We start from the raw sequence: 26,551 nt of genomic DNA, 5'->3' as shown, positions 1-26,551 counted from the left end.
AAACCTTACCGAATTGACCCACAAAGACACAAGGGAATGCAACTGTCTAAATAAATACTGCATGTCTAGACAAAAGCTGCTTGTGAAGACGTCACACATGTAATAAAGCTGTCTGTATTTTGTTTGTGTGCTTAATTAGCACACTGATTTAAAAGTTATTTACATCTAAACTGCCATATCATGTTATAAAAATGTTCAAATGTTGTATCTTCCATCCCAGTGTCAACTAGTTGTCTTCCATTTTGATGTACTGTTTCAGTAATACTCCAGGGAGCATGTTTTACCTCTAGTATAATATGGCATTATGCAGTTCAACGTACCTCATTATGAGTACATCATATATATTCAAGATTATAGCAAAACAAGGCTCTCAAGGGAGCTATGATTTTTACACAGTTACTGAGCCATTTGTGCTTTCATGAGTTGTCTTCATCAAAGTTTACATTCATGATGACACAACAAAGATGGTAAAATGTTTCCCTTGTTAACTATTTGCTCTCTGTGCAAGAAGCCATTTGTACACTGTGACTAAGTTTGCATTTCTGCCCTTAAAGCATGAAGAAACATTCCGTCTAATCAGTCTCACTGCTCGGCTGAACGGTTGTAGGTCATGTAGGTTGTTCTTCTTAATAATGTTTAGTTTGTCTCATTCAGCTGGAAATTCCCAGATTGACTGCAATCTAAACCAGTATTAGAGACACCTGGTGATATTTAGTACCCAACACAAGACTGCAGAGTCTGCACATTTGCCTGGAGGGCAGGCATTGACCTCTGCTCTTTTCACTTAATTTACTGTCAAAATATAAATACTGTATGGAACATAGAGGACTCACCTTTGCACCCTAAATTAACACAGCACAAGGTGAGCTAAAGGGCAGGGGTGATTTTAGAAGTCAGATGTGTTTGCATTACAGTGGTATAAAAATAAACATATATGCATGTAAAGAGATCCAATTAAGTCCTTCATTACAATATGTGGTTGGATGAAAAACAGGCACAGCGGATTCTGGACACTTTTTTTTTAAGTTATGACAAAATATCCAAAGTCAACACTGCCTGCATACAATGCAGCACATTATCCCTAGGGCTGTTTCCCTTTGTTGATCTGAGATCTACTTATCCTTTCTCTCCAACACCTAATGGTCTGGAGTTAAGTAAGCACAACTGATTGTTGGTCCAACCTGAACAACATGTTACACAAAAGCCAGCACACCCACAGGACAATTCGACTCATCCAATCCAATTTGCAGTTTTACTCTTTAGCCTACTCACTCCTCTCTCCTTTTGTTTCTCTTCTGCTTTCTCAACTAAGACCCACAATCCCTTCAGATCTCAAGAGGCTTAATCAGTGTCTGTGTCAGACTACTTCATGGCAGCCTTTGGCCATAGCGGATATTATCCATCTTTTCTTTCTAACAAATCTGTCAATCCACTCGACGGGAAATGAAGCTTCTCCTTTGGCAGACAAGCAAACCGTTTGTCTGCAGCATCAATGTGGCAAAGAAATCAGAGCAACATGAATTCAACATTTAATACACAAGTGAAGAGAGCTCGGAGGTGATGGAAAAATTGGCACATGCTCCACAAAAAAGTAATATCAGGAATAAAATATTGGTATCAAATTCACAATGTATGCAAAGGGGTAACCAACCAAGGGAGAGCTTGCTTTGATTTGACTCAATTTGCATAAACCCTCCCAACTATGCTTTTAATAAGTGATCTTCACCCAGGGAGTTGCCGGTGCATAGCAGATTAGCATATTCCAGACAACATAACCACTGGTTGGTTTAGAAAAAAAAGTGAGAGATGGAGAAAGAGAGAAAAAAGAAAGAGAAAAAGTGGTGGGCGAGGGCGAATCCGAGGAATAGCAGGGGAGAATTGGGGAGGGGGGGTGTACCAAACAGACCTGTTTGTTTTGAATTTAATTTTCAGTAACACAGCAACAAACATCAACTGCTGGAGATATAACCACCCCTTATGGCTCCCCTGCTAATTCACTAATGGCTGGGTTGTTTCATAGTGCCCCCTAGTGGTTCAAAAGAGCCTATCCGTGTGCTGCTGGAGGAATAGATGGATCTGGAAAGCAAATGTAAGCAACAACAGAGGAAGACCAGTAGAGGCGATTAGCTGCTGAGGGCAGAGAGTGACAGGGGAGGGGGATATGAGGAAAAACATACTGTCAAAATACAATCTCACACTGAAATGAGATTTTATTCTTTTCTCATTCATTTCTCTGCCGTCTTTAAAAATGTGTTACAAAGGTTGCAATATTTGAATAATAAACTGACAGTCTGTTGTTACATGTATGATGTATGAGAGCTGTGTCTAAGGAGGACCTCTTAGGCAGGAGTCTTCTACGTGATCATTTCTTTACACAGTAGAGGGGGCTAGATCATTGGGAGCAAGTCACATTAGACACAAGCTGATTATAATTACAGAACTAGTCGTGTATTCCAACATAATTTACAAATACGTAAGAATGTCTCTTTTCTTCTCTGCAAACAGACAAATTTGCCATTTCTCTTCTTCACACAAAACAGATAAACAGCTACATCAGTTCCAGTTGAATCAGAAATTAGGAGTTGGGTGAGGTTAATCCCCTTCCCATCATATTACTCTTGAGAATGAACTGACTTTGACTGGAGAATGAAATAATGACAAAGTAAAAGATATAGCGCAGTGGGTCTACACTTCAGTGCCCGGGATAAGCTGGAAAGCCAGTTAATTTGCTGCAACTTTAATTTGCATGTATTTGAAAAGACAGAAACTAATTGGTATTAGATAGTTGTGTGTTGATAGAGGAGAACTGCCCGAATATTGGCAGGGACAGGGACACAGGGTCTATTGTTTAATTGCCTTCCAAAGGGAGCAAAATCTCATTAACTGACAGAGTGAAATTTGATTTTATAATAAAATCCACCTAAAAACACTGGTCTCTTCCATATTATTTTCAGATTTTGCAAAAGCATTAAAAGCAAAGATCCAATTCCCACATGAGAAACTGTAATCATGCTTATTGTGGTGTGTTTAGGCAGTTCACATCATAATGTGTTGCCTTCACACTCACACGGGGACAAAATAATCATGAATTATTCTATACCCTCTTCCTCCCAACAATATATCATCCCTTATTGTGAGAAATATCATGACTGCCACAGTTTTCAGCTGCATATAGAATATTTCTCACAGATTTTAAGCATTATCCTTCTTTAATCTAACTTCAGATCAGATCATTTTATTTTCATGACACATGCTTTTTTAAATAGGCATGTTCAGATGTCACTTGATAGGTTGACATGTCTTACATATAATATAAATTGCACTGACTGCGGAATATTGGTGGTAAACATATTGCCACAGGCTATACAAGTGTTTTTATGTCAATGAAAAACATGTTGGTTGGTTTCGTATCGGTGTAATTGCAATAATTTGCAACACGTCATGTGTTTCAAACATCTTGACAAGGAGGAAATGATGAATATGAATATGATATATGAATATGATGTGTACATTTGCAAAATCCCTAAAAACCTCTCAGTTACAGTTACAAAATATCTTCCAATATAACTGCACAATATAATCTCATCAAAAAAGACTAAAAATGTCAACCTGTTCCCCCTGTTCTTACCTGACACACTGAAGAATGTTTGCACAAATACAAATGAGTGGGAATGAAAGGTATTATGCTGACAACAAATAGATGGAATAATGCAGACGAAGAGGATTTTGTCTCTCAAGGTCTCCATGTAATGTCTGTATGTTATGGTTTTGGTCAGCCGTTAACTGTGAGCTACCAAGGCCACTAGGCCAGTTCTGACCAGTTTCCTTGACAACAGAGTGTGAAATCTCAGCCATTTTCTTATCTGTATCCTTGGTGATTAAGCCTTACTCTTATTACACTGATTTATGTGGAACAACATTTTTTTTTTAAATAATAAAAAAAAAACTAAAATTGGTCCCATTTGCTTGCAGCCAAAAAGACAGAGACAATGCTGTGTTTCCTTTTTTCCACTGACCTTTATTGTGCCTGCTTTGGGGCTGCATCCTGGATCCTGTCAGTTGTTTCAAACAGATGCCTGTTGTTGATTTTGATTGATTTAGCCCTCCTCCATCCTCATGCTCCAGAAGTGTCTAAAGGGCCTGTGCTGGGGGGGCAGTGTGGGTGTGTGTGTGTGCATGCGGTTTTACATGTGTGGAGATGATGTCAGCTTTACAGTGTGAGTAAAGACAGATGTGCAGAAGACAGACTGTGTCATGAGTACAGACACAGTCAAGAGGAACACTGTGCTGCGCAGCACAAAAGCCTCTTCAGTTTGCATCCAGACACTAACTCTTTAAAAATATAATGTACATTCATATTTTGTGGTGTTTTATGTTATTAAATTACAATAAATAATGCGCATTGTCAGTTAAATTCACTTCTAGGAAGAGATGATCTGCAGCTTTGGGCTTTATTTGAAAATCCCTTGTCTTGCTGAATAGATGCGTATGATAAGAATAAAAATGGATGTATATCTTAGGTGGGATTGCTTGTGCAGGGGTCTTGACCTTCCCGTGAGAGCAACTGATTCTCCTCGTGTTTGCATGTTTCCTCTGAGCACACATCATGTTGTTATGAGTCACCAGACGACACTCAGATGCTCTGTTATATGGCAGTGCCTTATCAATAAGAGCCAAACAACTCATACAGGCGTTCATATTTCATCCAGCATTTGGCCTGTCTTTACGGAGATGGGCATTGATCTGTAAAGCCCACCCTGATAGAAAAGCCCTAATGACTGGCTGACGTATAGCAGTTTAAAGATAACTAGACAGGAGGACATTTGGAAGCGAGGTCTCAGGAGAATTCATATGAGGTTAATGTTTTGCAGGGTTGTCATTTTTGGATAAAGACCAGATGTGAATAAAAATACACATCTTATTGGTTTGCTGGCTGAACATCAGAGAATTTACAGCGAATTTCCAAATAAAGAGTTGCATCAAGAAATGCAAAAGAGAGCCTGCCAGCATATGTTTACGAGCAAGCAGGCACGCACACACGCATAAACGTTGCACACACATTCATTAAAGTTATCATGGTAAATGACAGCTTATACATTGGGTGTCTTTGGGCCATGGAGTGACAGTGCGTAGCTCCCATTGCTCAGCCAAGTATAAAGAGATTTGATGGAGCATCTGTTTGGAGAGCACAGAAACAACAGGCGGAACAAGAGTGGAAATCTGGACCAGACCGTCTGCACATTGTCATGCAGCGTCAAATTATAACCCATATTAGACACAACAATGGAAAATCACGTTTACACAAACAGAAGACTTATAGAATTAAAATCAACACATCACTGGATATGGAGACATTTCCTTAATACATCTTACATTATTAACTAGCAATGAAATGATTTGGATAATGAGTATGTGTGTGTGTTTACCACATGTGCTATAGAGAGATTCAGTAAAGATTGAAGAAGCAGGAAGAAGAAGTAGTTGTATAGTATAAACAGTATATACAACATTTAATCTAATATACAATTACTATAAACAGTTTATACAAAAGTCAAAAGTGACTGAAAAGGCACAGGCAGAAGCATTATGCTTATATATGCTTATTCTACTTAGGAAGGTAAAGAAATGTGAGTTAATTTGTATCTCGAGGAGCTGAGCTGTCATTCACTTATAGCCTGGCCTTCACCTTGTTGTCAGCTTAATATGATTGTGAGTCACAGCCAATGACAGAGCACCTGTTTGTGACACAGAGGAATCAATACTCTGGAGTGAAGCATCGTTTATCTTGTTACGCACTGACTTTGAAAATATACACACTGGTTCATCCTGAAAGTGTGGAAAAGGATAACGATACAAAAGAGCACTTATGAATTCTACCTCTTTCTTAGTTTATTGACTGACATTTACATTGTGTATTGATATATTTTTATTAGCATATTTAAAATGTTTTATCCAGTAAAATGAGCTTTTAAAAATAGAAAAAAAGAGGTGGGATATGGTTGCTGATGTGCTCATCTTGATACAAGGCAGTGAGCAATAAATTACATACTGTAATCTGTACTTGTCCATCTCCTGGGGAGAAAATATGCATGAAGATCATGTGATAGAGTTGAATGTCCTGGAATAAGCAATTAAGTGGGCCACAGAGATGAGGTTATTTTGTCAAACTCAACTTCCAAGTAAGCCAATATGGATGAGACATCGAAAACGTGATCCAAATCATTCATGACAATTGAGCAAATGCCATCAGCTGATGAAGTCCAAATGATCCTGTCAAAAGCTGTGCAACAAGCAAGTAAATGGACCTTGAGATGAGATTGTTTTTCATTTGTTTGGTTGGTTGATAGGATTCTTTTATTTTATATTTTTGTTTGTGTTTGTTTTTGGGGTTTTTTTTGCATCCTATCTCATCTCTCACATTTTTGAATAAATGATGGCGATGATGATGATTATTTTAATATTTATATTATAGATTATATTATGTATTATTATTATGTACAGTATTATACACATTTAAAATGTTTATAGATAAGATTTCAAATGACATTTTTATGATCTTTGACTCTTCAGCATGATGAGAAATATGATGTCTTTATCCAAAGTAATACACTGTAAAAGAATGTCAGTGTATGAAGTATACACACCTAAAGGACCAGGTGAGCGTTTCCAGTGATGTTGGCACATTTTCTGAACCAGAACTGCAAATACATGTCCATATTCAGTGTACGTCCTCAATGACGATAATAAATGTCCTGAGCTAATAAAGTCAGCTTCCAGTTCGTCGTCCAGCTCTATTTGCAAGTAAGTTCCAGAAAGTACATGGAAAGAAGTTTGAAGTTTGTATACTAGATGCCTTGTAAACCTGTCTGAGAGATGACATGGCTGTGCTTCTTGCTCCATTAGCCTCTCCTTCACGGCCCTCCCTCCTCGCTCTGTCTTCCAGTGATTTATGTAGGAGTGGAAAGATTGCAGTGTCGCAATTTGTGTCCTCTGTATATGTCATCCGAGTACTCCAAGTATTTAAGCAGTCAGTTAAATAAGACGCAAATACCTGCATTTTCAAAAAAGCCAAGATCTATACAGTGAGTTTGCAGGTTGTAAACGTATTTACTAATGAAGTAAGCCTAATATATATATCTATAATGAAAATAGTTGCTGATTAATTTTCTTTTAGCGTACTTGCATCCTGATTCATGTGGTACTATACTGTAACATGCTAGATACGTGCAACTCCACTACTATGGCACTAAATGATAAAAGAGTTCTATTACAGTTTTCTCTATAAAGAAATCAGTCTATCTCAATGTTCTTCTCTTTTGATCAAGACACCTAGTTTATTGGAGAAATTCTGAGGAAGTGTGATAAAGAAATGGTGGTAATTGTCTACATCGTGGCATAAATCACATCCACAAGGTGGACCTGATGTGTGTCATGTGGGAGAATAATTTTACTGCCAGCTGTTGCGCTACATTAGATATATATTTTATGTTCTTATTATGGATGGGAAATAAGTTGATTCTTGCTTATCTAATCAACTAATTATGAGTTTAATTGTTATAGTTGTTAACTGTTATAGTTTAAAAATGCACCCAATGAATGTTTAGTTTTCACTTTTTTCCCAGCAGACATTTTGACTTGTCATAACAGGAAAAGCACGGGTGTAAATGATACATTGATTGTGTGCACACCCACTGGCTCACTGCCACTACTCATGAATAGGACAGAGCCATTGTTAATGTTAGTAGTAACACCTGTTCTTTTCCTGCTATGAACATTCAAAATGTGTGTCATGCAAAAGATCCAGTTTACTCTTTTGCCTTTTGTCCAGTCTTCTCAGGAAAGGACAAGTCGGTGCAGATTTCAGTCCACAACAAAAACAAACAAATGCGTGCTTCAGTTTTCTCCTGGGTTCAACTATCCATGGGCTGATCTACTTATCTTGAAGTTCTGCCTCATTGTAACATTGGCACAGTGTTGGCACACCACATAGTTCAAGTGCTGTTGTTTTGGTTCAAAACTACATTTGAATGTCAGTTTCTTTTTTCATGCTGGTGTTGAAGAGAGGCTGTCAACATCATGTCCAAACCTTCCTGCCACAACAGATCCTAATTGACACTTATCTCTATTCACACTACATACTGAAGGAGACAATCAAATGTAATAGGAAACATCAAAGAAAAGCTGTGATGAGGGCTTTTTTTCCTACTGCTGAGCCACTGTAACCACCTGTTAGAATATAACAGGTCTATAAATCAAAAGCAGGAGATCAAAAGCGGTCCATGCTGCAGGTGGTCTTCATTTACTGTGTCTCTTTGCAGTTAACATTCAGATGCATGGTATCATACAAGCAGGTTTGACATCAATCTGCTTCTCTTTAAAACATATCTGTTTCCTTTTTTCGTTAAAAACTTGTACACACTGAACTTGAGTTACCTCATTCAAAAGTTCATCGTTGTCCAATCAGATAAAAGAATATCAAATCTTGTCATGACTTGCCCTCACTGCAGTTGCATGAGCCATGTGAAAAACTCAATAAACACCATCAGATTGTGTGAGAGATTCAACAGGCCTCTAAAGTCTCAACTAGACATTCTCTTGGCACTTCCATAGTCACCAAACCAGACTTCAATCCTTCAGGGTTTGAGGGATGTTTTTAAACATTATGCCGATCAGTCTTACAATCAACTGTATTTTCCTGAGAGTATACATACTGTATGTAATTTAAGCAAATGCAAAATAATGTTGTTGTTTTTTTTTATCATATCTCATATAATTTCACATATGCTGCAAAGGAGCATTGCATGATATAATGGAATGCTAATAACAATACAGACTCATATGAACTGATTGCATTATTATAATTTATTATCAAAATCTAGTGGAACAATTGCCTCAGCGCATCCATGCTTCCAAGAGGATTAGCCATTGTGAATATGGTGACACCATGACTTGAAGCATAGTTTCACTGTCATTATTCAACACAAGATACCACAATGAAATACAGATGTTGACTGTCCAATGAACGCCAGTGTTTTAATAAAACATGCCCCTTGAAGCAATATTCGATCAATATGTAACACCTATTAAATAAATAGAGACAGTCAGAGTTTGTATTTGAACTCTGTTGTCATTACATCATTACGAATTTATGTATAGTGCTTTAATTATGCATTAGGACAAAGCTGGGGGGACCATCTAAAATATTTATTGATTATAAATGTCAAATTTCATTATAAACGTGCTTTATTCATGTTTGGTTTACTCTTTCATTTCACATGCCAACATGTTTGCAGGCACACTGGAGCAATGCTTTACATGCTTTATATTGGTTAAGGTTTAAACAGTTTATAAAACAGTGCTAAAAATGGTAGAGAGACTGTAAACAGCTGCACTGTGCTACACCATTTCCCCCTATAATACAGCAGGGCTCATATTTTCAGAGGTTTTAATGTTAAGTAGAAAATATGCTCTTTAGAATTGAAGTTTTATGCTCACAATTGTTTTCCTTTCTCACACAGGCCGTACAAAACTGCGTCACTGTTACATAACCGAAGTACAATAGTAAGTAAATGAAATGATGTGTGAGACTTTACCTGGCCTTTCTTTGTCAGCACCTATTCAGTTACTGCTCAGCTGAATAGATGCAGGTGCCGTTTGAAGAGAAGAAAAAATGCTGTACTGAATTCATTTGATTTATCAAGTGAACCACATACATACTGAGCAGATGGGAACATCTGTAGAATTGTTTGGCACATAATTTCAACCACAGCTACTTTAGTGATCCTAGGAAGTGCTTGCAAAAAAAAAGAAAAGAAAAAAAAATCCTTAGAACAATGCATGACTAATTAGTTAACTCTCTGTTCCTCAGCACTGTCTGCTGAGCCTTTCCATGATCTGTTACTGCAGTACTTGTTTGACTTTTTGATATGCATACATGAATTTCTAGGTCAGCATACATTACTTTGCCCAAGAAAATGAGATCAGATCAATTGTAATCATCTGAACTCTCCATAGTAATAATAATTTCAGATGCTGTTTTCACAAGATGCAATAAATGCTACATGACAATCATATCTGAATATTGATAAGGGCATCATATGATGGCAAATGTGCACTCATGTACTGGGTCAAATGTGCTGCATACAGATGCAATACAGAAACAGCAGATGTAGTTACAAGCAATGACTATGGAATAAGATCTAGATAGAAAACAAGAAAAATATTCAAATCTATGAAGAACATATTGTGTTACTTATCGTCCACAGACATTCGACATGACAACTGTTCTATTAAAATAAAACATACATGTTTAAGATAAATACACAAACCAGTCAGCATCACACACAGAGGATCTACAGTATGTAAACATACAACATCAAGTTAGAAGGTCTAAAACTAGGAAAGAGCATTTCAAATTGCATTTCTACTACCAAGAAAAACACTAAACACAGTAAACATATCGATCTAATTATAGACGGTGTGTCCTCTTGAGCACTCACATATAGACCTTCCTCACACTGGGAACATACAACAAGAACTTTACAATATACACTCTGTGTACACAATTTGAAGGCTGTTAAGTTAAAAATCAGCTATAGAAACATCACATAATTTTCACCTCATCCTAAACTAGTCAAACTCCAGTCAAGTTTTGACTTTCAGAGTCAGACCCTGTCATCTCTTAAACTACTGCTGGTAATGGGGCCATCCTTTTACAGAGAAAGAAGAAAAATGGCAATCGAATTTCCCTAAACGCCTCATTATTTTCTTCACTGGCAGTGCTCTGGTGACGTGGTCTGGTGAGGCTGTTGGTACCTTTTACTGCAACGCATATTCAACTGAGGAAAACAGAAGCGATAATGACTTGACCTGCAGAGCGATTGTTTGGCTACGAACACCTGATTTTGATGCATGAGCTTGTCTAAGCAAATGATGAACAATGATTTGAATAGTAAGACCATGACTTTTGCATTGAACCATTCTAGTAACAGTCAAGCCTCTGTCGAGTAAGATGCTAAAGAGGATAGCTTTTTTAAGTCTGTTGGGGCAGGTCCAAGTCGCTCTGAGTGACAACCCCAAAGAGAATTCTGCAATTCCCCCTCAGCTCGTCTGAGCTTTATAGCCCTTTTCAGCTAATTCTTACAGCCTGCGATTTGTTTCACTTTCACTGCTCTTTACTGCTATTTGCCCAGCACCAAACTGCACACAAAGTTAGCAACGAGCTGGGGCGCATGGTGGAGCATTTACCAGCTAACGAGCTGGATTTTTTTTTTGGAGACCCAAAACAGAGCTAAAGTCAGATTAAATGTTGGGCTTACATTCATGAGTTGCAACTAACACAACTTTAAATGAATGCAAGCTTTATTTCTGCCAGATCTGTTATTCTCTTGCAGTCTCTTACAGACCATGAAAATAATAAAGCATTTTAACAAGTTATGTTATGTTAGTTGTGTTTTTTTCTTATCATACCTAACATAAAGTCAATACAAAGTGCTGTGGCTATGGAAGGCCTGTCTGTCACTGTATTGTTGGGGTATTTTAAAAAATTTTGGGAGGTGTCAAGTTGAATCAAAAATTAAGGAAATCTAGTTTCATGTAAATTGAGTCTCATGTCCAAAGTCCTTATTTTTGTCTACCTTGAGTCCAAGTTTCAACGATACAATTTTGCTACTTTGTACAACATAGATATTGCAAACCCCCAGTCGCTCAGATGTTGACATCCACTCAGATGTTAGCATTTCACATATAATAATATTACATATTTCTTACTATAGCTCTAAAAACAGCTGAATACTATGTTCATCAATAGGAAGTTGGAAAGACTGGCAACTGTAAAACCTTAAAGACTGTGTAAAGTGAATTCAGACATTTTCTTCTAAACACATTAAATGGTCATAAATGTATTTCTAAAAAAGGTGTAAAAAGCATTTCAACTTTTTAGATTTGAATTGTGGAGCTAGGCTTAACAAATTGTGTTTCAAGATTTCTGTGTTCAGGATTTAGTGGGCGGGTAACGCGGCGGTGATTGGCATAAACCCGCCCCTGCTGCTGTAGAGGTATAAATACATTCAGCGCACACTACTACTACAACAGTTATAACCAGTTAGCTGAGTTAGCCGCCGAGCTAGGAGCCGAGTTAGCCGCTGAGGTAGCCACCGAGCTAGCTGGCGAGTTAGCCGCTGAGAATCATTCAAATTTGGCAGGGTGGTTAACAACACACTTTTATGTGGTATGTCAAACTCAGAACACATATTTATTCTTACACAGACTTTAAAAACATTGTTCAAGTTTATATCCAAGTCCTACAAATATAATGATTAATGTGGAAATTATTTCTTCACATTTGGGAAGAAGCAGAGCATCACACATACAAGCTGCTTTTATTATAAAGAATATGAGCAATACATTTAAAGTTTATTCATTTCCAAAAAAGATATGGTTTATGGCCTCATCTTGCAACTCATTTAAAATAATTATCCTTTACTTCTGCAGAGACCTACCCAGTAACTCAATATTCACTCTAAATATTTTGATGCAACTACCTACATCTGCCAAGGATGTGTGTTCGTAGAAAACAGGAGGTGGACCCAAATGCAGACACCATTGCAGACCAGTGGAATGAGAGGGGGCTTTGATAATCTGAAAAAATACGAAGTGCACACCAAAGCAACATTGACAGGCAAGGAATGAATAAAACTGGCACAGTGGGTTTTTTATATGTAAAAAAAAATATGGGGCACCAACCACAATAGATAGGTTACATACCAGGAAAACCACAGCATTCGGTCTTGCTACTGATTAATTATTTTAAACGTAATAGATCCATGCATGGCTCAACAAAACACTTTTAACTGGAGGTGTTTGCTTCTAGAGAGAGGAGAGCAATTACACATGCTCAAGGCCGTAGCCAGGATTTTTCAAATACCGAGGTCAAAAAGAAAACCACAACTTAAATACTAGTGTGATGTAATCCATGATGTAACCCATAATGTAATCCATGATGTATTTATACCGCTTTCTTGCTGTACATTTCTCAGTCATGGTCACTCTTGTGGTCCAGTTCTTTCTTATCACTTCCAATTTTGCAACTTAAATCAATCCCTATTTCAGTATTCTACAACTTCCATGGTTGTATATTTAACAATTATAACTGCAATATATTCTTTTCTTTATTTGTTCTTAAAATGTGGAATGGAGCACGGCCTGCTGGGAAAGGGAGAAAAGGGCTCATCCAATGAATGAACAGTTTTCAAAATCGGGTCAAGTCCAATTCACAAATGTAGACAACATATTTCTGGCGATTTCAAGGCCTCACTCCACCGCTGGCTATAGCCGGATACTTTCGTTTTGACATGGCAGGGGAATCTTCAAGTACGTGTCACACGACGGCCCGTTGATGCAAGGATAATTGTCTCGTCGGCTATTTTCACTTCACAATGAAACGAAACGTCAAGAAAAAAATAGCGAGGACATGACATCGGTGTCCTCAATGGTAGCTACGGCCATGCACATGCTACATCACCAATGTCACCAAAGCTGATGGATCACTTGAAGAGAAAGGTAGCATGGTGTTTCTTCCTCTGGGCAAACTTCCTGATTGTGTGGATGAAGTCATGCAGTTGCTGAATCAACTGTCTTTCGATTGACAGCATTGCCAATAATTTGAGTCATGGCTGTCTCATGGTATTGCAAGTGAAAGTTGTTATCCTTTTCAAGCTGGAAAATGTTCTCTCTGACTCAGATGTCACCATAGGAGTTGTTTTTATGATCATTTTCAGTAGAGTGACTATGCAAAAGCTTACATTCTCATGAATGGATGTTAACAGAGACAGAGCCTTCTAAGTATCATGCTCAGTGTGGCGTTACAGAGGGGTCAGCTCAGACTTCAACTTACTTGTTTTCTAAAGTCCATAGTTTCACAGCACAGTGGAGCTCAGATGTAGTGAATGACAGGATAAATTATGGGAAGAGCGAGCAAACTAGTTTTGCAGCGATTAGGTGGTCGCGCGGGGAAAACAACTGACGTGAGAGATGACTGCGGTTGCATCCCAAGTCTCTTATTTGATATTTCTCCAGTTCTCTCTTGAACATAAAGTTGTTCTGGGCTGTCGTTTTGAAGACCATCCCAAAACTTTTATTTCTGCTCTGAGGAGTGAGAATCAATCAGCAAGTAGGGATCACTGAGGAGCCATGAGAAAGGAAACATGAGAGCAGCCTCCACCGAAGTCTTTTAATGGCCAACACGCCTCCTTACTTATTGATTGGCTGCTGCGGTTGATCAGACTGATCTGATACACCACAACATCTCTGCAGTTTCATACCAAAGTACAGTAGAGACAGATTACAGATTAAACTGAAATGTATCATTCCCATGTTTTATGTTTTATTTGTATTCTAATTCACCATCTTAATTCACTTATCTTAAAAATATGTGTTAATTGTTCATTTGCACACCAAATAAACAAGAAATGACTTTCTTCATTATTACCTTATTTTCGTGATCTGTTATTTCCCACATTAAATGTTATTATGGATCAAATTAAAGTAAGGGAAAGTCTGTTTATCAGCAAGAAACACATTTTTAAACACATTTATATTTTACATAATTTTTCATCATATCCATTCAGTCACATGTGAAACTGAAAATTCCTGAGCATCAGACTGAAACATTTAGCAAAATAAACATTTTTTACTCTTCAAAATACATTTGAGTCACTCTGGGTTATTAAATAATGAATTCACACCCAGAATATTAATAAATATCCATCGGACTGAAATAATTCATAAATAATACACACATATTCTGCCAGGTTTTTTATTCATGTGCAGGTGTTTGTTGAAAAGGTAACAGGCTATGGATAGAAACACTGTTGCTCTTTCAGTGACAACTGTGCACCTTTATTGGTATTGGCACAGTGCATATGTATACAGACAACAAACAGCCAGAACGGAAAACAGAAGAGTGCCTCCTTTTGAATGCTAACTGTTATCCACTTTTACTTTGAAAACCACTCCACATTATGCCTGCAGTTAATTTTATCAGCAGTTTGAGTGATGACAGTATCCTGTGGCTGGTGGACTCCATGGTACTTTAATTCCAAATAAATGGTTTCAAACCTGTGTTCAAATATGAAATCCACTTTTTTCATTTTCTCAAGTTAGTTGAATCTGTCAGACAGATCGCCAAACCCTGAAATATGAAATTATGCTGTAGTGGGGCTATGGGCTGTCTGCCCCACTTGTCATCCATTTCGTGTGATCTAAATTAAATACAGTAACACCTCCAAGCATGCATATTCATATTTTCTCACATAAAATACTCATTGCATTGTGAGAGATGGGCTGGCCCCACATTCACGCCAACCTTGCCAATCAGGAATACGCAGTTGAGGCAGCAAGGCAGGGTACAATAAATGTGAACTCAAATCCTAACACGAATGACACACAAATGCAAATTTAGGAACATTCAATTATCATAGCAGATAGCAGCAAATTCAAGCAGATAAAAATGTAAAAGTTAATAACATAGTTTGCAAAGTTCTTTCTGGCGACATCAGGTGGGTCAGAGTCCCACCTGCCCCTAATTGCCAGTCACCAGTGGGTATAACTAGGACTGATGGGATAATGACCAGCTAGTCAAGACAATTCGGTAGTGAGCAGGTGGGTGTGGGAACCAGGCAAGAAAGGGGGCATCTGTCGGACAGGTGGAGATGGCAAAGCCAAAAGAACAGAGTGTGTTACTGAAGGCAATGACAAAGGCAGAAATGTCAAGAGAAACCTTTCTTATATACAGTCTATGAGAGAAACACAAACAGGACCGAGGCAGGAACAATATCTACCCAGTGTTTCTGCCTCTAAGTTAAACAAGCATTTGCCCTGACCCAAGAGTCGGAGTCAAGTTGTGCTTTTGGTTACTTTTATCCATCTTTGTCAGTTGCAGTTATCCCTGGTGTGAACCGCCAGCTATTCTGTAAAAGTGGTGTCTATTTTATGATGCTAAAAGTTGCTTTAAGAATGCCATTAGCACAGTTACTGATTTAGTGATTAAACAAACACACATAAGGATGGATTTCTACTTATGCAAAGAATGATAAACCAAGAGTTTTTAGGATGCAGAGAGATGTTTGCTTCTCAGTGAGTCCATCATAGTCCCACAGGTCTATAAACACATCATAATCTCAGTGATGATCTCTCAGTTTCACAATCTCTGGATCACTGCACACCACTGAACACCAAGCTAAATAAAATATAAACCAAGCTCATAGTGCTGTTATGTTCTTCCTGTTAGATCTGTAACCCTCAGTTCAAAAATATAAATCCTCTGGACAAATGTGAATCAAAAAATAGGAAAGAACAAAGGGATCAATACAATAAAAAATCAATAGCAACCTAGTAGTGGAATGCTGTAAACTGGAAACTAGTGAACCAGGAACTTTTATGTTCAGCTATTAACCTTACACAACAGCTGAATGTCTGTGTGTTTGTCTGCACCATTTGGCACTGCATGTTGGTACACTGAGAGCCACTGACAGCTGTAGTCAAATTTTTTGTTCAAGGATATACTTTGCCAATAAATAAACTTGATTCTAGTAATTTCAAATGAATGTTCTTCCCAGCTACAGTGTGCCTGATTACAGTCATGATCAATAACAATTTTCCCTGTATTTTTGTCACTGTCACTTTTCAATGCTACGTGACAACTTGATGTTACCTCTGTATACAAGCCTGCCGGTTGGGGTTCATTTTCTGCTGACACCCCCCTGTTGAGGATCATATGATGCTCTGGTGTTGCTTCGTAATGTTTTGCATATGGCTCCAGGGCGAGGGTTCAAACTCTGAGCTGAATGGTGTTTTTGTTCAACAAGGATCATCCCCGAAGAGAGCAAGCGTGCACCACGGCTGCCTCAAACAAGGCTGTCAAGATGTGCAGAGAGGCCCCTCGCCAGCATACCCCACCAGGCAGCTGCTGCCTGCCAGGCGCCCATCTACAAATAATCTACTGTGGGAGGAGGTGTCAGTCTGTTCTGTCAGGCTACATAGTGTTTATCCAAATCTTTCAGTGAAAGGCACAAAGTTTTTCCATCTACAAATATCTAATAAACATAATTAGAATAGTTTTATTAATATAATACTTTGTGACTTTAAGCAGTTAAACTGAGACACTAAGTCAATTTTTAAACTTTAACCCTATTCTGTGACTTCTAAGTGATTATTGTTGGGATTATTCACAGGTAATAACATTTTTAAGGATGATGCACTAGGAGGTGTTCACATTATCATTAATATCATACAGGTTTTGTGCTCTTCCTCTGGTGTGCAGAATTATGAAGGTGCATTTAAGGCAAATTTAGACAAATATATTTAGTTTTTTGCATGTTTGTAATCCGCATTTCGTAATTGCTTGACAATCATTTAAAGTGTACGGGTAGTGAATGGAGCTTTGATATTACTGTAAGACACAAGGCATCATGTTTTATCATTTCACAGTGAAGAACACTTCTCCTTGTATTACAGAACAGCCAATCAGATTTTGACAGCCCAGTGATCAGGTGGCATGTCAAACTCTATTAAGCATGACTGTGAAAGCCACAGGCTTCATGCCATAAACTCCTAAGTTCTCTGTTCACACTTTTTGCTTTGATATTTTTAATTCATCTCAATTTCCTTTGACAAGTAAAATAGTAAAATCAGTTTGACCACTTTTCATAGAAAATAACTATGTAAAATGCTGCATGAAAAATGCCAAGTCATATGGCTTTAACCGTGTTGCAAATTGCTTACAGACAGTCGAGTTAACCGCAATCAGTTTGTATAAACAGCATGAGAATAAAGCTCATGCTACTGAGCCAATACAGAGTCTCACAGGCCTGGCTGCCGACACAAGTTATGTAAACGCCAAAGCGACAAGGCAGATCCTGAGAGGTGCCCACCAGGGATCAGGGCCATCATGCCAACTCTGAACCTCTAAGCCAGACACTTACTGTAAGAGAAGCCCGACCAAGTTATTACTTTATTTCAAAGGAAAGGTGGAAGGGCAAATGTGTTAAACTACACTTTTAATGAGCAGTTGCAAATTAATTAAATTCTGTAGTTTGACTTTTTAAAATGTTGCATATGAAGCTTAATAGTCACATGCCTAAAATGTCATTTTTCCAGATTTTGTGTCACTGTTATGAAGGAAAAAGATATTTTTTAAAAACAACGAATAACCATATTGAAACAAAAACTGAAGATAATTTACTACACAGCCCTGGTGTTTTCCTGTTTGGGCCCAATTTCTCAGCTCCAGCATCACTCTAGCCTGAAGGCAGTGGTGTCTCTGCACGGTCATCGTGGCGACTCCACCGCTAAGAGTGTACTGTCATAATGCATCAGCATTCATCTTCCCACAAGCTGCCAAATAAATCCTGAAACACTGCTGTCTTGAGTGAAGACACTGGAGTAAGATGACCACAAACCATGCCACCCTTAAACCTTCAGTAGCTGGAGGAAATACCATCCTGCAGAATGACATTTCTGTATTATCCAAACAGTCAGATGTAGCTTTTCAACCATATTGTTTCATGCATTTTGTCCACAAGCGTGGCACAGCAGACCAGAAGGCTCAGAGTACTCAGGGCCCGGAGGAGCAAGCTGCTGGCAGATCTGAGGGTGCGGGTGGAGGTTTGTGGTATGATCATTTCCTGTAGGTAGGGAGGTGCGTGTCCCTTGATGGATTTGTATGTAGCAGGACTTTGTAGTCAGTCCGGAAGGAAACAGTGAGCCAGTGCAATGAAAACAGAGGTGTTATATGTTTGTTTTCACTCTCATCAGGATCCTGGCAGCGCTGAACTGAATGTATTGGAGCTTCTTGGTGCTCCTGCCATGGATCCCTGTGAAGAGCACATTGCAGTAGTCCAGTCTTGAGGAGATAAGTTTCTCTGCATCTGAGAAACTTAGGGGGGCCGAGTTTAGAAATGTTTACAAGATAGTAGAAAGAGGTTTTGCAAAGATGTTTTATACAGCACAGATTTTAAGTCAGCTGAGGGTCAAACCTAACATGCAGATTAGTGACTGAGGAAATAAGGGGGGATGTCCTTGCCATCAAAGGTGAGATGGGGTATGAATCTGGTGTGGAGTGGCAATAAAGAGAGCTTCAGTTTTGCTGCTTTTTAACTGGAGGAAATTTGAGTCACAGATGGATCCTTAAAGAGGCCTAACTTAATTTAAGAGCTTGCTGTCAGAATATTTTCCTTTCTGCAGTTTTCTACATCATGGAGAGATAAGCCAAAGCATATGTGATTTCCTTGATATGATTGTGCTTCAGATCTAAACACCAGCTTTAATTTTTTGAAAGTGGGTGTGAAAACATACAACCTGTTTTATGAAGGTTGTGCATCTGTGGCAAGAGTCCAAAGGAAGTAGGTAAACTGAGGACACAACACGAGTGGTCATAAAAATGGGAGTAATCAGATATCAAAATCAAATAAACAGAAGCAAAACAGCATTTCAGCAGCACACATGTGACTTAGAATGGAGATATGAAATTGTATTAAAAGGAGAAGCATCATCTATAAGGCCGTTAAAATGGATTATTGCTAAAGTCCTCTCTTTGGTGACTACAGCGTTAATATTTCTGGGAAGCTCCGCCTCCACTACCACCTTTTATGTTAATTTCAGCGTGATCTCTGCACGGACTGGAGGAAGCTGCCGCCTGCTGAATGTGTTGGCTGCTGCTGGCTGCATGCTGAGGCTTTGGACAGATGCAACCTGCAGCTGAATCAATGTCGGGACTTTGTTGAGCACGGCGTCGTGTCTGTATAATAATGTCGCCGCTGAGGACGCGCAGCTGAATTTGAATATTGTGGATCCGCTGGTAGTTAGAGAAAAGGTGAAAACACACCTTGCATCCAGCCATGGGAGGTCAGATCACCAGAAATACCCTGTACGGTAAGGACATCAGTCATCACAGCTCCGGGAGATTGGATTGAATCTATATTATTTACAGATCCTGTAATTTAAGTGTCGATTGAAAACAATCTGCAGTGAAAACTGTGGGCGTCCTGGCAGCCTAAAAATAAACGAGAACTGAAAGTTGCTGAGTTTGACCACCTTCTGTAAGTCACGACTGGTTTGGAATAAAAGGAAACAGAATAAACTGTATTTCTCAAAAAATGTGATGATCCTTCACAGCATTATAGTATAAAACATCCCAGAGATGCAAATTTCAGTGAAACCTGCTCACAGTTTCACCAAACAGGACAAACTGAAACTAAGTTGGTAGACTACACACAACTTTTTCCACCTGGCTTGTCATCTGTCCTCATTGCCAAGCTGAAAGTGATGCATGCTTGATGAATGTAAGCAAGTTGTAAACAAATAAATGTAACGACTTTATGTTTCTTTCATGTTTTTATTTTTTAACTCATGAGGCTATAAATTGATCACACAACTCTAAATGATGGTAGTTGACAGGTGCATTTTTAATGATACATTTTCACGTTTCAGTCAATAAAAAATGTATCTCAGAAACTTTTTACATCTAGTTAGTTGAAGACACATTGAAGTATTTCTGATAAGTTGCTAATACAGTCATCAAGCAAAGCAAGAAACTTTTGTTTCCTAGTTTTCATCTGTACTCTAACAGTAATGCACACAGGCCGCATGTGTGATTAAACTAGTTACTAGGTTACATAAATATGATATTGACTGTTCACTTTATATTCTGACATTAAGAAAACATCATTGTTTCCTCAAGAAAAGTTAATCAAATATTAGCCCAGGTGATCTATTACTGTTTTATGTATAGCAACAACTGAAAGGATTAGTTAATCAATCAATTAGTCTGCATCTATTTCTATTGTCAGTGAATCATTTCAATAATTTCTCAAGGAAAATAATAAGGTAGACATTTTCTGTCTCCACCTTATCAAATGTGAGGATTTGCTGCTTTCCTCTGGTATGACAGTACGTTATATATTATTGGGTTTTTAGAGTGTTGCTTTAACCAAACAAGCAACATGAAGATGTCAGCTGTCATCTTGGGCTTTACTTGTTATGGGCATCTCACCATATTTTCTGACATTTTATAAACTAAACAATTAATTAATTAATAGATGATGAGAATAATTGATAGCAGCAGCTCTGATTGACAGCAGATGTGGTGTCCAAACCAGTTTTGTGGAATGGCGGAGCTCACTTCTGAATGTTTCATTTGGCCTTCAATGATTTTTAAACAGTGAGCACTGAAAAGCAACAGAATTCACTTATGATTGGATGCTCTAATATTGATGGATGAGCTGATTCCTTTCCTTTGGCTGTATAGCAGATGATACATGTTTGGTTTGAAGCTGTGTGATGATGTTAACTAGCGTACAAGTCTGGGCAAAGAAAACATCTCGTCCACCAGACAGACAAATGGACTCGGGTTAATCTGTACTAATCCATCCAAATTTCATTTTGAGTGGCCACTGGTGTGGAATAGTAATGTAAGTGCCGGCAGGGGTGCTGCTAGAAATTCTTGGCCCCCTGACAAGAGCTCAGTCTGGGACCTGAAACTGTAAATATCTATAACCCCTGTCATGTTCCAGGGCCCCTGTCCAGCTCAAGGGCCCATGTATCATTCAGCTTCCACCTCTCCTAATTTGGCATCTGTGCGTGTATGTAGTACTGAAGTTTGGGAATCATAGTTTGAGGTTAAACCATTTTTCATGAAAAGCGATTAAGTTCATTTGAACCTTAGAAGTAAAACGGGCCACTAGCTCTTGTTTTCTTGTTCAACAAAAATCGTGCCTCAATTTTGGCTTCTGTAACACCCTCATTTAGAAAATACCTCCAAAACAAGCAGCAATAATGATTCATTACTTAACATTACAGTACAAAAGAAAGAGCTGCCTGGAGATATGATACATGTAGTGTTTTCCGTTTTAAGTAACTCAGTAAAAAAAAAAAAAACAGATTTAAGTGATCAGCTTTGAGTGCAGTACTGTCACAGCAGTACTTAATGGAAGATGTTTTAAAACTTTCTGGTGTTTGAGAATCACTTTTGTTTACTTCTTATTGCAACGGCACGAGCTATGACATATTTGCAAAAGCTAAAATCACATACATGCCCTCTGGCTCTTTAGGATGCTGCCTATGAGTGCTGGTCTTGTGAGAACGTGCCGCCGAGCCTTGATACTAACGTCACACCACATTAGGGCCTCTGTTGAGGCTTCGTACTGAGAACTAGCCTGGGGATAAAACACAGAGGAGGCCAGGTGACACTGGCCAGGGCCGTTCTTTGTCTCTGTGTGTTTGTCCTTTCCAATTAATGACAGCAGCGGCAGTCACATTGTGTGCGGTGGTGCATTAAGTAACATTATCCGTCCTTAAGTTGCTCATCTGACGTTTGTCGTGGCACCTCTCTTTATCATGGCAGGGCTCTGGTAACTGTTAAGCATGACATCTCTGTCAGGTTGCATTACTTTTTAAACACACTTCAACAGCCACTCTATCATCAGCGCTTTTGGCTCTAATCATTGGTTCTGCTGTCATTTAAACTACATCAAATGTGGTATTTTTATTTATCCATTATTTACTAATTTGACTTTATTCAGTTTATATAGTCCTCTGTATGCTCCAAATGCTGTAAACCTATTCCAAGATGCCTGGGATGTGTCAATAAAGCTGCTACTGAGGAAATAATGTAATTCCACTGCTGCAGAAATTATATTAATACAGTGAAAATGAAAAAAATAGATTGAAATCTGTGCTTAGGTGGTGAATCATGCACACTGCCACGCTGTCTGCCGATGCAAGTGTGTGAGGTGTTGCTGCTGTTTTCAGACCTCACAGGAAATACTCTATTCAGTCTCAGGCCCAGTCATTGATGGAGTACAATACCGCCCTGTTATTTTTCCTGAAGACATCACGTATGACATGACATCATAGATGCAATATGGTTGAAGGATTTGTTATGACTTCATTTAAGACCACTGTTGTACATAGAGCACAATTCAGCATTGTTCTGCAGCGACAAGAACATGCAAAGAGCTTCACAAATACACTGTGCATAGCCCAGTGCACTTGGCATAGCCTCGCCAATTGTGATTTGATTATAGGGAGAAACTCAACAGAAATATGTGACATCTAATTGAGAATATTTAGATTATTATATATTTATATATTATTTATATTCTTTTTTGAGCCTTTTCTTGTTCAACCCTGACAAACTATGAGTTTTTACATCCGTGGTTGTAAATTAGGGCTATTATTAGGGAATTTTTTTTCGCATCCTAAAATGTCTTGCATTGTCCTGACCAACAGTCCACAACCCAAAGATGTTCAGAAAATATAAATGGACTAAAGAAACCAGAAAATATTTAAGAAGCTGGAACCTGAGAATTATTTGTTTCTTTTTTAAATGACTGAAAACAATTAATTGATTATCAAAATAGTTGATTAATTTAATAGTTGACAACCAATCAATTAATCATTGAAGCTCTGATGTAAATTTTGTCCACAGAACAGACGTATTTCTCTGTCCTGAAATCGAAATAGTGGTGATGTTTTATCAGACCCGGCCTAGCAGGCCACATGATCAGCTTTAACCTCCTGACAGTGATAACTGATTTGTCTCCAGGGTACATTGTAAAACCTCTCGACCCTCCAAGGTCCCTCAAAGGAAAGCGAGAATAGCTGTCTTTCAGCAGTGGCACGTATAGTCTTCTTCTCTCACACACAAATACATGCAGCTCCTACACAGTCTTCCAAATTTAGGTGTGAAAATACAAGCAGCTCTCAAGGACAAGTGTTAATTAGGCCTAAATTATTTATTTGGCTTCCAGTCTTGGCTGGAAAATCTTTAAATGTCATTGTAGAGAGGACTTAAGTGTTGCATTACAGAAAACATTAAATGAGATTTGTACATGAAGTCATCTCACCGTATGTTTAACGAGAACCCAATGTCTCTGAGAAAATGCCTCCTGCACCACGCCACTGTGACCTTTGCAAAGAGAAATGTGGGTTTGTCCTCATGAAAAGCATTGTAAAACCAAAAAACAACAACAACAAAAAAACGATTTAGGTACATTATGAGTTACGGTAAGTGGGAGCAGTGGTGATTCACATGTCACATGGGAAAAATGGAAAAAGACTGCTTCTCCTGTGGGTCTGCGCTTATTTTACCACTTCCTGTGCAACAAAGCACACTAAATATCACAAAAGCTGCTCTGTTTATTTTCTTTTTTTTTTAATCATTGGGCAGCTAGTACATACTTGACTGTATTACAGTATATTGCAAGTGATATGCACTTATTCAAAAATAAGCCACAGCTGGATTTCATGTAACAGCCTCTCTTATAAGAGCTGTTTTGAACATATCAGCCTGATAACATATACATAAGTGACTCCCCAAAGGTTGCTTTGTGCAGTGCTAATTTAGCTATTAAGAGCTGTTTGGATGTGTGGTGTTGTTGCACCTTACTGTACATGCCGGGTAGTCATTGTTAGTGCGCCTCCTATTTCTCCTGCTCCATTTCCTCCTCTCTACTTATTATTGTACAAATGTGTTCCAGCACAGACCTGACCACAGAGGAAACACTAACCGGTTTCAAATTTGGCAAACTGTAGAATAACACAAAGTGACTTTTTACTGGAAATATACAATTTACTGAAATTAGAGCATTTTGTATGAACTTCTCACAGCTGCAATTTTCTCCTTAATTACGTAACAATGAGAGCAAGCCTGTCCTTGTATTTTTTTTCCCATCCAAGGATATTTTTGTATGTAATCACCTTGTATATTGTTCTTTCTTTTCTACACCGTAGGTGTGTGGTTGCACTTATCTACCTTAAGAGGCTGGAAACAGAACCCAAGTATTAGATTATTTAAATGTATTTTCACTGAATTTGACACGTAACATATGTAAGATGAAAAGACATGTGACAGCAGGTCACAACAGGCAATGATCTAATATTCTAATCTAATCTGAAATGCAGTTACTTTACTCTAAATTATGCACCAAGAAGAATTAATTCAGTGATGCATTTTCTGGTCACCACCTGTTGATCAAGCTAAGCATAGCTGACAAATTCATATTGACTCTTGTTTCTCCTCATAGATTCTCTGAATGGGCCTTTTCCTGCCACATCCCACCGATGCCATCACAAGCCTAAATGCTGTCTGCCCATTCAGCCATGCAGCAGTCTGTCGTCATTTCCTCTGCTCTTCCACCCCAGCACCAAGGGCTCGCAGATCGTCATGGACATGTCCCAGAGGACCGTCAAGAGACAGGCCAGCTTCTGTAACGCTATCACCTTTAGCAACAGACCTATTGCTGTATATGAGCAAGTTCGGCTGAAGGTAAGGAAGATAAATGGCAATCACTAGCTGATATGTCCCAATCCCATACCACAGTGTTTGCTTATTCTGAGCCTGTTTAGAGAATGCAATCTTTGCATCGGGGAAAAAATAACAAAAAGAAGTCAACAGAAAAATCAGCATGGTGATTAAAAACAATCAATTTCTGAGCGAGGCACTGATGGACACATTGTGCTCTGGTGCAACCTGTTAGGAAAATGTAGGAACTACTTGAGAAGTGCAACTGCTGCTGTGACAGAAAAAGGAAATAATCAAGCTAATAAATCATTAGAAAATACCTTTTTTACTTACCATTTGTGATGTTGTTTTTATAAATCAGGGACCCGTTTCACCAAAAAATCATTTGTGAGACATGATGCCATCATGTGCGTTCAATATGTAAACATCACTTGCAATTCATATTTATATAATGGGGCATTTTGATAACTTCCCTTGTATCCTGTAAAAAATGTTACTGAACAAACAACACAACAGTTCATGAAGTTATTGTGTACTAATGCCAACATTAATTCTAGGTCTGTACGTGACTCTGCTGAAACAAATGTGGCTGTTCAATATGGAGATTTGACTATTTGCTCCTTTTTTCCACATAGACTATGTGGCAATCAGAAAATCCATTGGCATGAATTTCAGTGATGACTTTGACCACATTAACATAGCCAAATGCAACACAGTCATGGGAACATATTTTGATCATTTAAAAAGATAAAATAAAAGACAGCTGCATATGATGCAAGATCTGAATTGCTGACATATAACGTGGGGGCTACCATATGGATTTATTGGAATAAAGAGACAGGCAGCACACATGTATTTCTGTTTAAATTGAACTCTAAATAAACAACATTGCCCACTATTAAATAGCTGCCATCTCTTTTTCAACAGCACAGGCCTACTTCTGTATCTCTCTATAAATATGAAAAAAAAGAATAAATAAAACCAAACAAGAATAAATTAACAAATCTATCTGTGTTATCCTGTTATTGTAATGTACACCGACTGTGTACTAATTAGGGTGCAGCCCTAATTAGTATACACTGAACTTTGTAATATTTGTAAAGTAGCAAGGACACGCTAAATTTGACTATGATGAAGAGCAAAGTCCTCCTACTGTATGTCTCTCCCTCTCCTCTCTCCTCCATTCTTTGTGTTTTTAATTTTCTTCTACCTCCCCTGCCTCTCACTCTCTCTCTTCATCCCACCACTTTG

General features: G+C 38.3%; 1 protein-coding gene across 2 annotated transcripts in view; it reads left to right on the top strand.

Annotated features, from left to right (window-relative positions):
• The first annotated feature begins 19,895 nt into the window (after positions 1-19,895).
• The window catches only part of neurl1ab (neuralized E3 ubiquitin protein ligase 1Ab), a 29,424-nt gene continuing 22,768 nt past the window's right edge, over positions 19,896-26,551 (top strand). For both annotated transcript variants that reach the window (XM_062430747.1, XM_062430746.1), the window contains exons 1-2: positions 19,896-19,929; positions 25,083-25,324. In XM_062430747.1, the coding sequence (XP_062286731.1) occupies positions 19,896-19,929; positions 25,083-25,324 (276 nt within the window). The remainder of the gene's footprint in view (positions 19,930-25,082; positions 25,325-26,551) is intronic.

Source organism: Scomber scombrus, chromosome 12, assembly GCF_963691925.1.
Source record: "Scomber scombrus chromosome 12, fScoSco1.1, whole genome shotgun sequence".
Taxonomy (NCBI): Eukaryota; Metazoa; Chordata; class Actinopteri; order Scombriformes; family Scombridae; genus Scomber; species Scomber scombrus.
Note: the sequence above shows the minus strand (reverse complement) of the source record. Positions and strands in the feature narration are given on the sequence as shown.